The following is a 14750-nucleotide window of genomic DNA, read 5'->3' as shown; positions in this document are numbered from 1 at the left end:
ATAGTTTGTTAGATGATTTAAACGATGTGCACAAAGTTCATGCATGTCATACATGTTATCTTTTTAAATATTGCGTACTTAATAACATAACCTTAATCTTTCATTTTAAGTAGGACTGTTTGGGGATTGAAATAGGAGAATATCAACACATCAGTTTCATGCTAGAGATTTTTGAAAGATTAGTTCCATTTTAGAAGCACAGATAGAAAAACTGGAAAAAGTAAAATAACTGGCGTTCAAGATTGATTTAGAAAGTATTACTGGAGGTTATTAGTCGCCAACTAACCGAGAATCTTTTTTAAAAATGACTGTTAGGATTGTATTGGTTTACTAACTAATAGATAATAGTTTTTTAGGTTTGTTTTGGTCTGTTAGCTGACAGATAATAGTCCAAAACAAACCGCTTGAGTAACTTGGAACAAAAGGATGTTTAGGTCTATTTTTTCCCTTATCACGTCTTATCCTGAGAGGAAGACAGAATGCGGAAAGAAAAGAATAGCCGAGCTTTATTTAAGAGTAGAAACACATCTTTGACCACTTCCTGTCACCACTAAGGAAACACAATAGTACATACTAAGAAGGGAGATCATGTTACCCAGTGCTGAATAGTATACTCGTCGTACATTTTTTTTGAGATGAAGGAAATAACCTTGGACTGCTAATATTGCTTCATATTTGATTAATATCTCTATCACACGTTTTTAAATTAAAATCTTCATCTGGAATGGTTATTAGTTATTGCAACTTCTGTTCTTTAATTATTTATACCAGGGATAAATTATGCAATTTGATAGTGGAGAAGTTTGTGTTTGCTGCTATAATATCATCTTCCAAAAATCGCTTTCTTTACTCGACTCGTATAGCATCTAGCGACCTGTTTATTTTGTAGGCTACTAGTCAGGACTGTCTATGATACACTATCTGTACATGAGTGTGTACTTATGCCACTTTTGCTTGTTTTTCTTGCAAAAAATGACCCTCGGATGTGTTTCCTTGATGGGAACTGGGAAGAAAATTTTCAGTCTCTTTATAAGATGGGCTAACTTAGTTCTGTATGACGATAATATCTAATCAAGTTCCTTTCGAAAGGAATCTCCTTCCCATGCAAGTTACTCGTGATAAACCGACTTAGCCATAAATGTGGTTCTTACTGGTGTAATTCATTTATAATGAATTACACCAATTCTACTATGATGATCACATCATCACAACGTTCTAGAGAATTTTTGGTATTGGATTTTCGACGTGTTATAAAATTTTTCAAAATTTGTTCCTATAGAAATAATAATAATAATTATTATTATTATAAATATTATAATTATAATTATAACAATAAATAAGTCCGAGCGGTTAGTCGAGTGGCTATGCGCTTCGCAACCATATGCCTGGGAAAGGAGTGTTCTGGGTTCGATTCCCATCGCCGACGTGAGGAGCTTAAGGATCTTTCTCAGACATAGCCAAGTTAGCCGGTCTTGGGATGGACAGCAGGGTTTTTCTCCTCAGTTTATCTGGGGGTTTTCATCCCGCAAGCAGGCAAACCTACCCCGTGAACACACAGAGCTACAGCCACAAAATATACCTTATCCTCGGGACGGGTACGACTTCGAAGAGCTTAAGATAGCTCTGTAACAAGCCAGTAGGTCTAATATGTAGAAGAGAGAATAATAATACGCTCTAGTTACAGGCATTTAGGATCCATTACTTGCCCAGATTGGCTTTTATGAGTCAAATATTTTTCCTCCCGTGTTTCAGGGAGGAAAAACCTTTATTAGAGAGAGAGAGAGAGACACACACACACACGCACCATTAACTTAATATATCTTATTACATCAGCATCTCCAACTTTGCCAAGTAAATAAATTCTTCAATTCTTTCTAGTCGGATGCCAACTGTTGATTCATTTTCAACATTTTAACAGAATGGGCGTAGAAAGGCATCTTTTTCATTCAGTGTTGTAACCAGGTTATCGCATATCTGGCATCATTCTCTATCGGAAAACACTGTACAGAGGCATCTTTCCTCAGGTAGCTTGGATCAGATGATTCAAGCTACAAGCAAGAGACATCTGAAAGGCAAGACGAGACTAGCAAGCATCACTGTGAACCTAACATTTAAAGCGTCCCTTACTCTTGGAAACTGAAAAATACTTCGACAACAATAAACAAGAATCCATAAGAAAGACAAAGAAGAATTACAATAACTGTATCATCGTATTAGGCAAATTTCCTTGCAAATAGATGAGCCATGCCTTATTCAAATATTTCCATCTTGATTCTTAAGTGTCCATTTCAGACAAACAGAATTTCAAAAAAATGGGCTATTTGTATCTATGCCCCTTTTTTGAAAACCCTTTATCTTTCGCATCAAATTTTCTACTAACTAATCTGTTTTTACATTGGATAATGTTTATTGTTTTTATAAGGAATCAATTATCGGTTCCTTTGCGGTCTTGTCAAAAAACACTCACTGTCGTTTGATTTGAATTCATCCCAGACACGAGGAACTTTCTTCTATTTAGGCCTTTCTTAACTAGAGGGAGGAGGAGGGACGTCAGGATTATTGTACATATCAGTAAAGCTGCGAAGTATTCTCCTTATATATATAATTGTCAGTTGGTTGGTCTCAGAGGGAGAGGCAAGTTTTTTTTATTCCGCTAAAAGGCAAACCAGGAAGAAAGAATGCAGTTAACTGACACGTGATACTTGATTCCTAGCCTTAGTTACTTCGGTCGTCATATAAACTCCACTGTTTTTATATCTTATGAGAAGAAAGAACAAAAGGCATTAGCATTATGCACTAAGGAAAAGTAACATTTAAAAATTAAGATATCCGTAACCGATTTTATTGCACAGTAATTGAAGTTCGGAGATCCCAACCCGTCGTTTTACTGAGTCGCATGTTTAGCAAAATTTAAAACCTCTTCTTTTTTTGTGTAGGGTGCAGTAGCGAAATTTTTACGTGGGAGGGCATGTGGAGAGGGGAGAAGAAGAAGAAGGAGATGATGATGTTACATGTTCACCTAAATGTAAGCTAAATTTTCCTGTGTCTATTTTAAACATTCCTTTGGAATAATAATCCCATAAATAACTATGACCTAATATAAATCACTAGCTCTTTTCAAATTGCTATAATAACGTTCAAAATAGCTACCATCATTTTGAAAAATGAATATCGTTAAATCAGTATCGCGTAACTTTTAATATCATACTGTTCCGCATTCACATTTACACTTTGTGCCCAATCTTTTTTATTTACTACATCCAGTTCTTGTTTGATTTCCCGGTTTCCAATCACTGTTTGCACTTCCCATGCAGTCGGAATGTTTAACTAGACTATCTTGTGAACCTGTATATAATTGGTATACAGCAATAAATAAATTCTACTGTGAATAAATTATAACTGGCATGTCAGGTACAGGACTCGAAAACTGATATATCTTCAGGTAATGTCTACGATGTTCTTTTCTTTCCCCTTTTTTTTTTTTCGTGTACAACTTCCTTCTAGAAAACCACGCATTCTTCTATGGTATTCTCTGCACGGAAAAACATGACTTTGCCACCTTAAGGCCGTGCTCCACTGTCACGCGCTATTTTGTCATTTCTAAGAAGAAAAAAACCAAATAGATTCGCAGACATGCATTAAAGAAAACTGACGCGACCTGCAAGGAATATTTAAAAATTAGAGAACAAAGAATCCACTTGGAATTTGTAATTGTAGTTCTTAATTTATAACTGACAATTTATATCTTACTTGCCAAAACGCTAAGTGGAAAATTAAACCCTTAAAAATCTCTGGTTTAGAAGATATATAATTATGCTGTTCTTACATTTATCCTTCTTAGATTTCACTGGAAAATAATACTGGATTCCATAGTACAACCTAGGAATAATTTCATTTAAAATATTTTAGATTAAATTCGGGGCGTTTTCTTGCTTACTGGAAGGAGAAAAGCGATAAGGTTTACACAGCATTTTTTTCTTAAAAAGAAGAAAACCTCCAATACCTGCAGGATGCAACGTCATCATCGTTTAGATGATTCCTTTATATGGCGGGCTGTTGGACTTGAACCCTGGTAAACAGGCGAATGTGACATATTGGCTTAATGTGTCAAGAAGCATCGTCTCGACACTATGGACGCAGTTTCAGGAGACAGCCATTGCAAGAAGAGCTGTTCACGGTCGCCCGAAGGCGAATAGACCATTATTTGTCTCGAACAGCAAGACAGAATCCTACGATGCCCTGTCACTATTTTGTGAGACTGCTGTGGCCATACGCGAAAACATTTCTGACTTGACTCAATTCACGTGGACTCTACCCAAGGAAGCTACTGGTTTGTGTCCCATTAACCACAATCTACCGCACTCGTCGAAACTGGTGCCACGAGCATGTGATTTGGAGCCCTGACAAGTGGGGTATAGTATTCTCTGATAGTGCTTTTAGCCCAAACGGATTCTTGACATTGTTTGTTCTGGAGAGAACGAGGAATATGTTGCCGTCCCTTCAAAATCAGAGAAAGGGATACTTATAATGGTGGTAGTGTTCTCGTGTGGGGATGAATAATAATTAACAGCGGTATCTCTCTTCATGTTTTTGATACGGATACTGTGTTTGCTAAGAGCCACTGAGAACAGATCCTGAAACCTGTGCGCAACGCTGCTGGCCACAGCAGTCCTTGAAACTAAAGATATCCAACGATTGCAGTGGACAGCACAATCATCCTACTTAAATCCGATTGAATATGTGTGGGATTTGAGCATCGCATTGCTCGCCGACAGTCAAGGCCTCGGCCACTCGATGGAAGAATGGGATTTATTGCCACAGACTCTTAAGATATACTTATATCTAGAATGATCCACGGCTGTCATGTCTGTTAAGCCATTAGAGGGGGATCATACACTTGATTGGTTTAATGCGGGCATTTTTATGTGACTCACACCCATGAAAGGTTGACACATGCTATATTCGTACCGCTAGCAGGCTAAGGTTTTCTCTCTCTCTCTCTTTCTCTCTCTACTAATTATATTTTTGTATACTTTATTTTTATCCGGTCTGGAAACCTGCTTTAGAGAACCAAACATAGAAGGTTTTCAAGCCACTTCAGATCTCCATTAAGTGGGACGGTAGTGACCTGGCGAAATTCACCTCCCATCTAAGGAAAATGTAATATTACATATTGAATGATATATTATTACAGAAGCCGACATATTGTGTCGACTCTGTAATGTGATATTTTTGGTAATTCTTATAGACGCCTACGTAATGTACCTCATATCTGTCCAACGTTTCTCGCTGTCTCCTCATTTCATTGTTATTCTATTGCACACCACTACCATACCAAATTTTATCCTTCTTCATCGCAAACTGCAAGAATCGCACCACGTTTTCTTTTGTAATTTCATCAAGCAGTGTATTAATCTTCTCCATTTAATCTAAAGTAATGGAAGCCATCAACAATCAACTTCAACATATTGTTAACTAATGAATGATGACCATTATGCATCTCTAGTCAAGATCCACAGCAAATCTTCTTGCTCTTGAAAGGTTTTGAGAAGCCTGTGCTGTTGCCCTTTACTCTTCCAATGCATGTATAGGTTTGGCATTCTCGGCAAATTGCCATTTTATGATCTGTCTTTTCCCTTTGTAATTCGATTGCTAGTTTTTCTCTCGAGTTGTTCACTATGTGTATCCATAGTGTTGCTGATGATACTACTTTCCGTTCCTCCTACTCATATGACAAACCTTGCAGTGTTCGAACGTCTGAAGCATCAAGATCTACAACCAGTAGTCAAAACTAATCTGCACCATTCTTCAGTGGAATGATGACAACCTAGTGACCTTCGGTGCTTCCGAAATACAGTTTAGTATTTTTCTCACAAAAAAATTCTTCTCCCCTTAATTTTGATAACGCTTGAACAGTCAAAACAAGATCTCTCTTCTTGGACAGCTACTTTCTCCTAGCCTTTCCTGCCACAAATGCATCACATTTATTATAACCTCCTAGGCGGCTCCGAAATACTTGGCATCCTTTTCGCTCAAGAGTTGTTTTTCTTCTGTTCAGCTAATAATCTTTACAAATAACAAATCTATTTATCATTGGAATATTTTGGGGGTAGCGTACCATAACCCCCTATAAAATGTCTTGATGTTCAGAAGACGTCACTTCGGTTAATTGATGACTTCTTTATCACAGTCTCTCTCTCTCTCTCTCTCTTCATTTGTTCTTCAAATGTTCTTCATTTGTAGATACTGCGATTTCAGAAACTTTGCTCTAAAAAAACAAGCTAAAATATTGATATACTTTTAAATAATGTTATGTAGTAAATGTAATTGATCTTATAGTTATGTTGTAAATATTCTGTGTATTAATTTTATGCATTGGTCTTTTCTGTATATCAAAATCATAAATGCTTTTACAAAAAAAAAAGAAAGGAAAGTCAGTGAAAATGCCTAAACAGCCGAAGGGAATATAAAAGTTTGGAAACCACTACTTTAAATAAAGAACATTTGGCCTTGTTTCTAATCATATTGTTGTCAGTTTTAATCGTGTTCCTTGTCAATTATAAACACCTACATGTGAACTTGAAAGCGCTTTCAAAAATAATAAGGCGGTGCTCTGTTAAGAATAATTTGACCAACGGCCATGATCTGTACAATAGAAAGTACTCTCAGTGTCTTGAGCAGTAAATAAAGATAGCACGCTTCCTTCTTGATTATCAATTTACGTGGGTGAAAACTACCATGCAAAAACTGTCAAGGGATCACTTGACGTATGGCTGAATTTCTCTGGGTAAAGCTATATGTTATACTCAAGGTGAAGGAAGGTTAGTTCAACTGCTTAACTTTGTATTGTCAAACGACATAAAATAGGAATTGTTTATGGAAGATTTTATTCGAAATACGTATAAAAGGGCAAATAATTGGAAGCAAAACTCTCTTTGGAGCACCACGTGATGTATTATTAAAACCCATCATACTCTAGTATCGAACTTTGGTTTCTTGGCTTCAGTAGATCAGCATTCTATTTTGATATTTAATCTTTATTTTTATGAGTGAAACATTACCGTGCAATAAACACGACAATGCTTACGAATCCGTAACAAAAAATATTCGGAGACAAAGAAGATCATCGAAAAGATAAATCATTAGATATAGAGAAAAAAATGGAAAGAAAACGCCAAAAATAATTTCGGTTCTAATTATAGGACAAATAATTGGAAGCGAAATTATTTTGGGAGGTTTTTTTTTTCATTTTTTTTTCTCCTTTGTCCTTTTATATGCATTTCGAATAGGATATTCCATAAATAAACTATCCCAAGAAAATATCCAATAAATATTGCATAAAGTTAATGAGATATTCTAATATTAATGCTATTAATACTGTCCTTACACATAAATTTTAATTTAACTTTTATTTCTGTGTCTACAGACGCTGAAACACGTTAGAGATGCGTTGTTAGATGAGCTATGCGAAACATTATACTAAAACCAGCCTTTCTTTCTTCGGACTCACAAGGGAGACAACCTAAGAAAGCGGTCATACCGGTAACAGATCTCTTGTCTTGCTTGCCTACGCCCTGGCGGGATTTCTAGTTCTTGCTTAAAAACAATACAAGCTGCAAGAGTTACGTTGTTTGGGAATTAAGAAAACTGGTGAAACACCTTACGGAGCTAGGTCAGTAGAGTGGTTTAGCGTCAGCTCATCCCAGTGCGATAACAGGCACTTGGAAGATAAACACTCCTTTTAGATTGCATCACTCTTAAATATTGCGCCTCTGTGAAATTTTGCAAACATTATACCACTGAATGTTGAAAGTTACGATAGGAAAGAGTAAACAAACTTACCCGAAGACAAAAAACCAGTTGTTTCGTCTGCGAACGTGTAGTTTGTCAGGTTTTGTTGTTATTATAAAAATGAATTTTAACTGTTAAAAATTCAACACAAAAAGAAAAGGCATTTGGTAAGTTTTTTGGTTTAATTGATCAGAACATCTCCTACTGATTATAAATTTCTCTTAGGTAATAAATGATTTTCCATCGCCCTCTTTCAGATCCCTATCTTGCTTGTTGGAGCATTGCTATTGGTTGGAATTACAATTTAAGCAATTACGGATGTGGGCGCCAGTATGAATATATTATTTCTGTTAACTTTGTGTGCTTTTATGGCCGGTTTTGACTATTTTATAGGATAAAAGAAATTAGTTTCCTGATCATAAATAAATAATGCACGAAGAAATATTGCAAGGATGAAAATGTAGACATTTCCCTTTCCTTCTGTTAAATCCAACCAATGAGAGTGATGTAATAATGCATGTATTCTTATATGGCAATTAATTTTTCCCACATTTCAGGAAGCGGAACAGATCCTGTTTTTTTTTTTTTCTATTCGTATTTCATGAAGAAGAGTTCGAAACGCACAAAGGCACAAATTGTAGGCAATTATCTGCAATTGTGAAACTTTGGGTCATTCCCTGTATACTTCGTGTCCTTTAATCAAAGCATCCTTTTCAGAACCGGGCAGGTGTGGCCATAAAGAGTTCATGCAATGAGTTAAGAACGAAGCGTTGATAAGAAACAAATCGTGCACACAACCTAGTAGACAGACATAGGCAGGTCACGAAACACATCTTCAAAATAAAGAGTAGACGATGAAATTCACCCTTAAAAGAAACTGTCCTACTCGTAAAAATTGCTGCGTTTTATTTTATTGGTGTAAAGAAACAGGAATATTTCAACAACCCACCCAAGTATGTAAAAACAACGTAATAAAATTCCTATTGAATATATTTTAACAAAAATATACTTGTGTAGTCAAAGGAGTTTTTATTATTGCAATATCTTAAGTTAAAATATGCGACTACATTAAACTGCCATCATTCACGCAAACGCGAACCTCTGTAACTCAGTTGCTATTGACAAAGTCCTTTGGAAAGACAGATTAAAAGCAAGCCTAGGACGCGAAACATTTTGACAGCTTTTCAACTGAAAGTCTATTAGCCGGTTTTATACATAGCAGTTTGTCCCCTCTCAAAAACTCAGAAATGTCGGTTTTTCACAGATAAGAAGAACAAATGTAATTAACACACAAACAACCATTTAATTCTGTGTTATCTTCAGGAAGTACTGCACGTTCTTAGATTATCTTAATGTATCGTCATCTAAAAACTAAAGCCACCGTGTTATACATGTAAAAAATACAAACGCCTTTACCACATCAAGAAGACATCGCGTTCCCCCATTGAATAACGATATTCATCAGTCATTAAACTGCGTGGGAAGACATTAACCTGGTAACTTCGAAGGCATAACCTATACTTCAAAGAATTTTTTTCTATGCTATGCACAATCAGTGAATGGAGAAGGCAATTGCACACATGCACGTTTCATTGTTATATGGTTTAAATTATCCTTTGGCAAATCATGAATGTTAAAAGAAAGATGTGCTGCCATAAAAATAATGATTATTATTCTTTAGGCTTTAACCACTAGGAGAAGGATGTTCACTAACATTCCTTAGCTATCTCTATTCCTCAACGACTTCCCACTTCCATTTACTGCTATTTAAATGACTGACCTATACGCTTAGGTTAATTAATTATGAGGGATGAGGAGGAGGAGGACGGAATGGGTGCTTCAAGGCTGATGAGCTTGGAAATAATTAAATGTTAAAAATGCCTGTGATTACTCTAGCGAAACATCTTGCTACTTTAAAAGCATTTTCTCACATGAAACTAAATACGCGAATAAATTAAGTGTTTAATGACCGGAATCCTTCCATCTACTGAATTTATTAGTGTATTTGACAGGAATTTACATTTACGTTATTTTGAGAGTGGTTTAAAGGCGCATGCTTCTTGGTTGAAAAAGCACCTTCAAGAATACGAGAAACTTTTTCGGATTTAGATGCTCTCGAAAATCCATTTATTTATTAAGCAAAATGGATGCAGCAGCAAACTTCTGAAGTATATCTTAACAATATTCATTTTCAATCAAAGATATCGAATTCATCTTTATAAGGCACGGAGTTGATTTGTATTTGTTACAAAAGGAATATCTCGTTATATAATCAATACAGAAAATTCCAAATTACTCAGTAGTTTGGATTGCAGAAATTTGCATCTTATACTTTTACGTTAAAGAAAAACTGAAACAGATATCCAGTCATATCCTTAATTTCCTATTTGCTAATGCAACCAATCACAGCCGCTCTAAGGATGTTTTTTTGATTCTTCCCTTGTCATGTAAACTTGCTTCCCAGTTTTTATTTGTTTTACAAAAAATAAACTGGATTAACTACTTGGATCTTGAAATTAGACGGCCTACCTTTAAAGTTGTATTATGCATTCAGAAATGCTAGCTGCAGTATGACCTAATTATACGTGTACTTGTTGAAATGATTTTTCCAATCTTTTAATATGCTAGCTGAGGCATTTGTGACTGAAATTGTCCCTGTTTTTCGTACAATTATATAATATTTTGTGCGTCGTGGATAGTAGCTAAAATTTCGATATTTCAGTAAGATCTTCACAAGGTTTTGAAGATTTTTTTCCCTTCGTTTTCTATGCATTAGTGGATACATTTCTTTGCAGTTTAATCCCGTTTTCAGGTGAGTGGGCATAAGAAATCGTGAGAATGGCTTTACGCTTTAATGGTTTAACAACCTTTAATACTTGGCTCATTTAGCCTTCACTTTTTTGCTCCACTGCGTGTGTTTAACTGTTGTTTCATTGACCTGACCTTGTAAAGAAGAAGAACTGAAATTTAGAACTGTTTTGTTTGAATTCTGTTCACTTAAACACATTCCAAAAGTGGAAACCAACCGTTCGTGATAATAGAATCTTCAACAGAAACGCAAAATTTATACAGGAGTCAGTTGAAAAGGGCAAATAGCTCACTGAAAAATAAAATTACAGGATGCAATGATTCGATCGCATAATAGGATGAATAACGTGAAAATAAGCTCTTTCATAGTACTTCTTAGACTTCTCATGAATTTTCAAAAATATTTACAAATTATTTATTTATTTCAATTTTTAAACCAATTTTTCTAGTTCACTTGTTTGCATATCTAATTGTTGCAGATGTTTCATTTTGCGGAGATTTTCCTTTAGAAACTCAGAAAAATGCCTCAAGGGGAAGAAATCGGAAAACAAAGATAATCAAATTGTTGCAACTCTCTGTCCATCTCTCTCTCTCTCTCTCTCTCTGTCTTTGCCACAAATAGGAATAGTAGCTCGAGTAATAATCGGTATATTTTTAAAATGTTTTCATTAATAAAAGAATAATTGTTTCTTTATGTTTCCTTGATGACCATAGCAAACTTCTTCAGGAATACAAGTAGAATTAGGGTTGTGGTGCATCCGCAAACGGATACACCACATACGAGTACATTTTTTTCCGATTTCAAAAGATCAACCAGTCAGACCTATGTATTTGTCGAGTACAGGAGATATGGGTTTACGTGCTGATTTTAAGAAGACTGAACATTTATTTTACGCCATCAACCATGGGATGAACATTCTAACTATGCGATGTTCCATCCCATGGGGGATCAGCAAAAAATCTCCCTGAAGAGGTTAACAATAATATCAACAAAATGTAGGATTAATTACATCACTTTCAGTAAATATATTTTGAGTAACTTTCATTCATTATGAACTGCTCTACGAAATCTAAACTAAGTTTTTAAATCCTGATCGGATCCCATTTGTTTGATCTGGCAGTGTTAGTTTCCTCTTTAATCTTCAGTCAATTGAATCAAATCTTAAGATGAAATCCCAATGTTTTCGAATATCATCATGTCTGGCAAATGATTCATAACAAAAATAAGCATCGCAAGGATTAATTAATACTAGTTTAACCATTTCGTTTACTTCTATAACAGTTACTCACTTTGAAGTCACAATTTCATGCTTTTTTTTTTTTGCTGTTATTTTATACGTACATGGTATGTTCTTCCATGTTAACTTGATACCCACTGTTACTGTATACGGTAATTACACTGTATGTTTGATATTTTCAGAGGCAGAGGTTTCTTCGAAAATAGCAAAGTATGTCGATGCATGTTTACGAGTGGTCTATTGTAAATCAGTCATGAACAATACATGTCTATACATGTGTTGTTTACGACTGGTCTGTATTCAGTATTAACGCCATTCTTGACATATACTCAAACGTTGCTAACTACATACTAGTGCGACATTTACATTAGGGTAAGAAGTGTGAAAATTCATAACTGATTGCACACGAAGTTGTTGACCAATAATATAGAATACTTCCTTATATTATATTATTGGTCAACCATTCCAAAAGAAAAATAAGGCATGTTAGGAAGTGGAAATAACATTAAAATGTTTGCAATGGATATGCATGCCAGAATCACAGATTAGATTACAAAAGAGACTAGAGGTGTTGTAATAGGCGCCTCTGTAGCGCAATTGGAAAAACAAAGTATGCTGCGCCCTTCGATTGAAAAAGGTATAAGTTCGATTCTCGTAGTGACGAGAGAAATCTTTATATGGGCTTTTTCAGTTGAAGGTGAGTTAGTCGATCTCATACGGAGGTAGCAAGGTTTTTTTCTCCCGGAAACTCGGGTTTTCCATCCAGCATACAGATAAATCGGCCTTGAGAACACACGCAATTTACATAAAAAAAATATACTAGCAGTGTTGGTGGGCAGTAGATGGCGTTGGTGTAGATGATGATGGCAGTGGTAATTTGCTGTAGCTGGTGAGCATTAAGTGGTGGAAACGCAGAGTTATAGAACAGGTGCTCTCCATCGATAAGCCTTTGCACTCCTGGAGGTGCACGTAATAATAATAATAATAATTCAGAGCCTGTTTTCATTTTGGAATATTATCTTGTAATCAAAAAATATGACATCATCAAAGGAGTACTAAATAAATATATCGAGTTCCAAATATTTATATCCTAATGTTTTGTAAAGATCTACTCATTCTTAAGTTGTTGCTGGATCGTTATTAGAGTAATGGAAAAGCACACCGCATTACAGTTTGTTTAAGTAGTAGATTCTTATCATTAATTTGTAATTATAACGTTTTCGTTTAAATTTATAATCGACATACTGGGTTGTCGTGTGATCTTGAAGTGATGTTAGTTTTGTTATGCTGGGTTCACCCAGCAATATAGAATAACATATTTCAGCGTCATTTGATATACATCAGAGTAGATTAAGCTGCTAACAATCCAAAATTTATTTTAAAATATACAACAGTGTGTGTATTAGACATAATCTTTGCTCATGAGCATTATAAATTAATAGACCTGTAAAGGTACCTGGGAATCAAAATAATCACAAATCAAATAGATTAAGGGATTGTTTCAGGAATGTGAAAACCGTAGTCTGGTGAATTCGAAGGAGGGGGCAGTAATAACAAAGGACGCAAAAATTGGAGAAGCGTGAAACTATTGCCGTATTCGATGTTAAAAATCGAGACGTTAAAAATCAAAATAAAATACTTCACTATTTTATTGTGCGTAGAAAATAAAACGTAAATAAATCGTTAATTAGTACAATATTGCCAATGAATACAATCAATACAATCCGAATTCCTAAATCGAAGTCAACTGTTTTGTACTTTTACAAGAAAATTTCGAAAATAATGGAATTTATAACAACTTCAATCATCTAAATTAAAAACTTTTGAAATACAATGAAATCGGGAAAAAAATGAACGAATAAAAAACACCGGAGCCGCTTTAAACTGTAGAATGAACTCCTTTGCTATTCGTAAGAAAAACAACTTTTAAATATAAAATTCTCTCCGTTTAAAATATATAATCTCGACGAATAGGTGTTCTTTATCGCGAACAACCCTTTACTTGCACGCATCAATTTTGTTCAAGAAGGATACCTTACGATGCGCTAACTGCCTGCCGCATGTCGATACCACGGACACGTCCGCTTTTGTCTAGTTACGCCGGACAGAGCTCTAGGCTGTACGATACCCGGCTGCCAAGTCTGCGTAACAACATAAGTGTCCCCAGAACAAGCTATGACGTGACACGTGGAATCTACTCACAATCTACAAAAACTAAGGAAACACTTACCGATTCTTTGAAGATCTCTAGCGATGATTTAATTTGCAGAATACCATTCATCCCGTTTGTGGCGTTCTCGGCAGTCTGCCTGTCCGCCATGTTACCTCCTGTTGATCGCCAAGTTTTGACCTGCTGTAACCTCTACGCAAGAGTTCTAAGACGCGACGCACAACAACGACGAACACAAACACTCATGAAATTAAAGTGAAAGTGGTGAATCAGTTTGTAGGTTGTTCAATCTTGTTTTACTCTTCCTGTCCAATAGGGCATTTTGCAGGGGAAGTGCGTTAATTTATAGAACCGAAATTATGGGCGGAGTCTGCAGCTGAGAGCTTCGGTGACGTGTGCATGACTTGCCCCTGTAGATCAGAGACTTCGGTTCTCAGTATACTTAACTCCGTGTATGGAATACAGGAATTAGAACTCTTGACTCTTTAACTTTTTTATTTTCTTCTTTAACCTTTTTTTTTTTTCCTTTGAGAAATCAGGTAGCTTTGTGCCTCTAGGGTTCCTAGTGAATTTTCTGGGCTCTGCGTAGGTGTTATAGCAAGGATTTTGGTTCTGTTTTACATGCGAGGGTGACATCATAAAAAATTAAACGCATAAATCAAATCAATATTATTATTGTTTCTAACGTTTTTCATTTGTTTCGATAGTTTGGAGTACATATTTTAAAGTTCAAACATGAATAA

The 14750-nt window shown here is 35.6% G+C and overlaps 1 protein-coding gene and 1 long non-coding RNA gene across 2 annotated transcripts in view; one reads left to right on the top strand and one right to left on the bottom strand.

The window, feature by feature from the left end:
• The window catches only part of LOC150096209 (prickle planar cell polarity protein 3-like), a 156457-nt gene extending 142121 nt beyond the window's left edge, over nucleotides 1-14336 (bottom strand). The window contains exon 1 of the mRNA XM_090409509.1: nucleotides 14068-14336. Coding sequence (XP_090265635.1) covers nucleotides 14068-14157 — 90 coding nt within the window. The 5' untranslated portion in view covers nucleotides 14158-14336. The remainder of the gene's footprint in view (nucleotides 1-14067) is intronic.
• The window catches only part of LOC150096208 (uncharacterized), a 51237-nt gene continuing 44339 nt past the window's right edge, over nucleotides 7853-14750 (top strand). The window contains exon 1 of the long non-coding RNA XR_016549977.1: nucleotides 7853-7958. This is a non-coding gene — a long non-coding RNA (uncharacterized LOC150096208). The remainder of the gene's footprint in view (nucleotides 7959-14750) is intronic.

The sequence above is a fragment of the Typopeltis vanoorti genome, chromosome 19, assembly GCF_054136105.1.
Source record: "Typopeltis vanoorti isolate ZY-2024b chromosome 19, IOZ_Tvanoo_1.0, whole genome shotgun sequence".
Lineage (NCBI taxonomy): Eukaryota > Metazoa > Arthropoda > Arachnida > Uropygi > Thelyphonidae > Typopeltis > Typopeltis vanoorti.
Note: the sequence above shows the minus strand (reverse complement) of the source record. Positions and strands in the feature narration are given on the sequence as shown.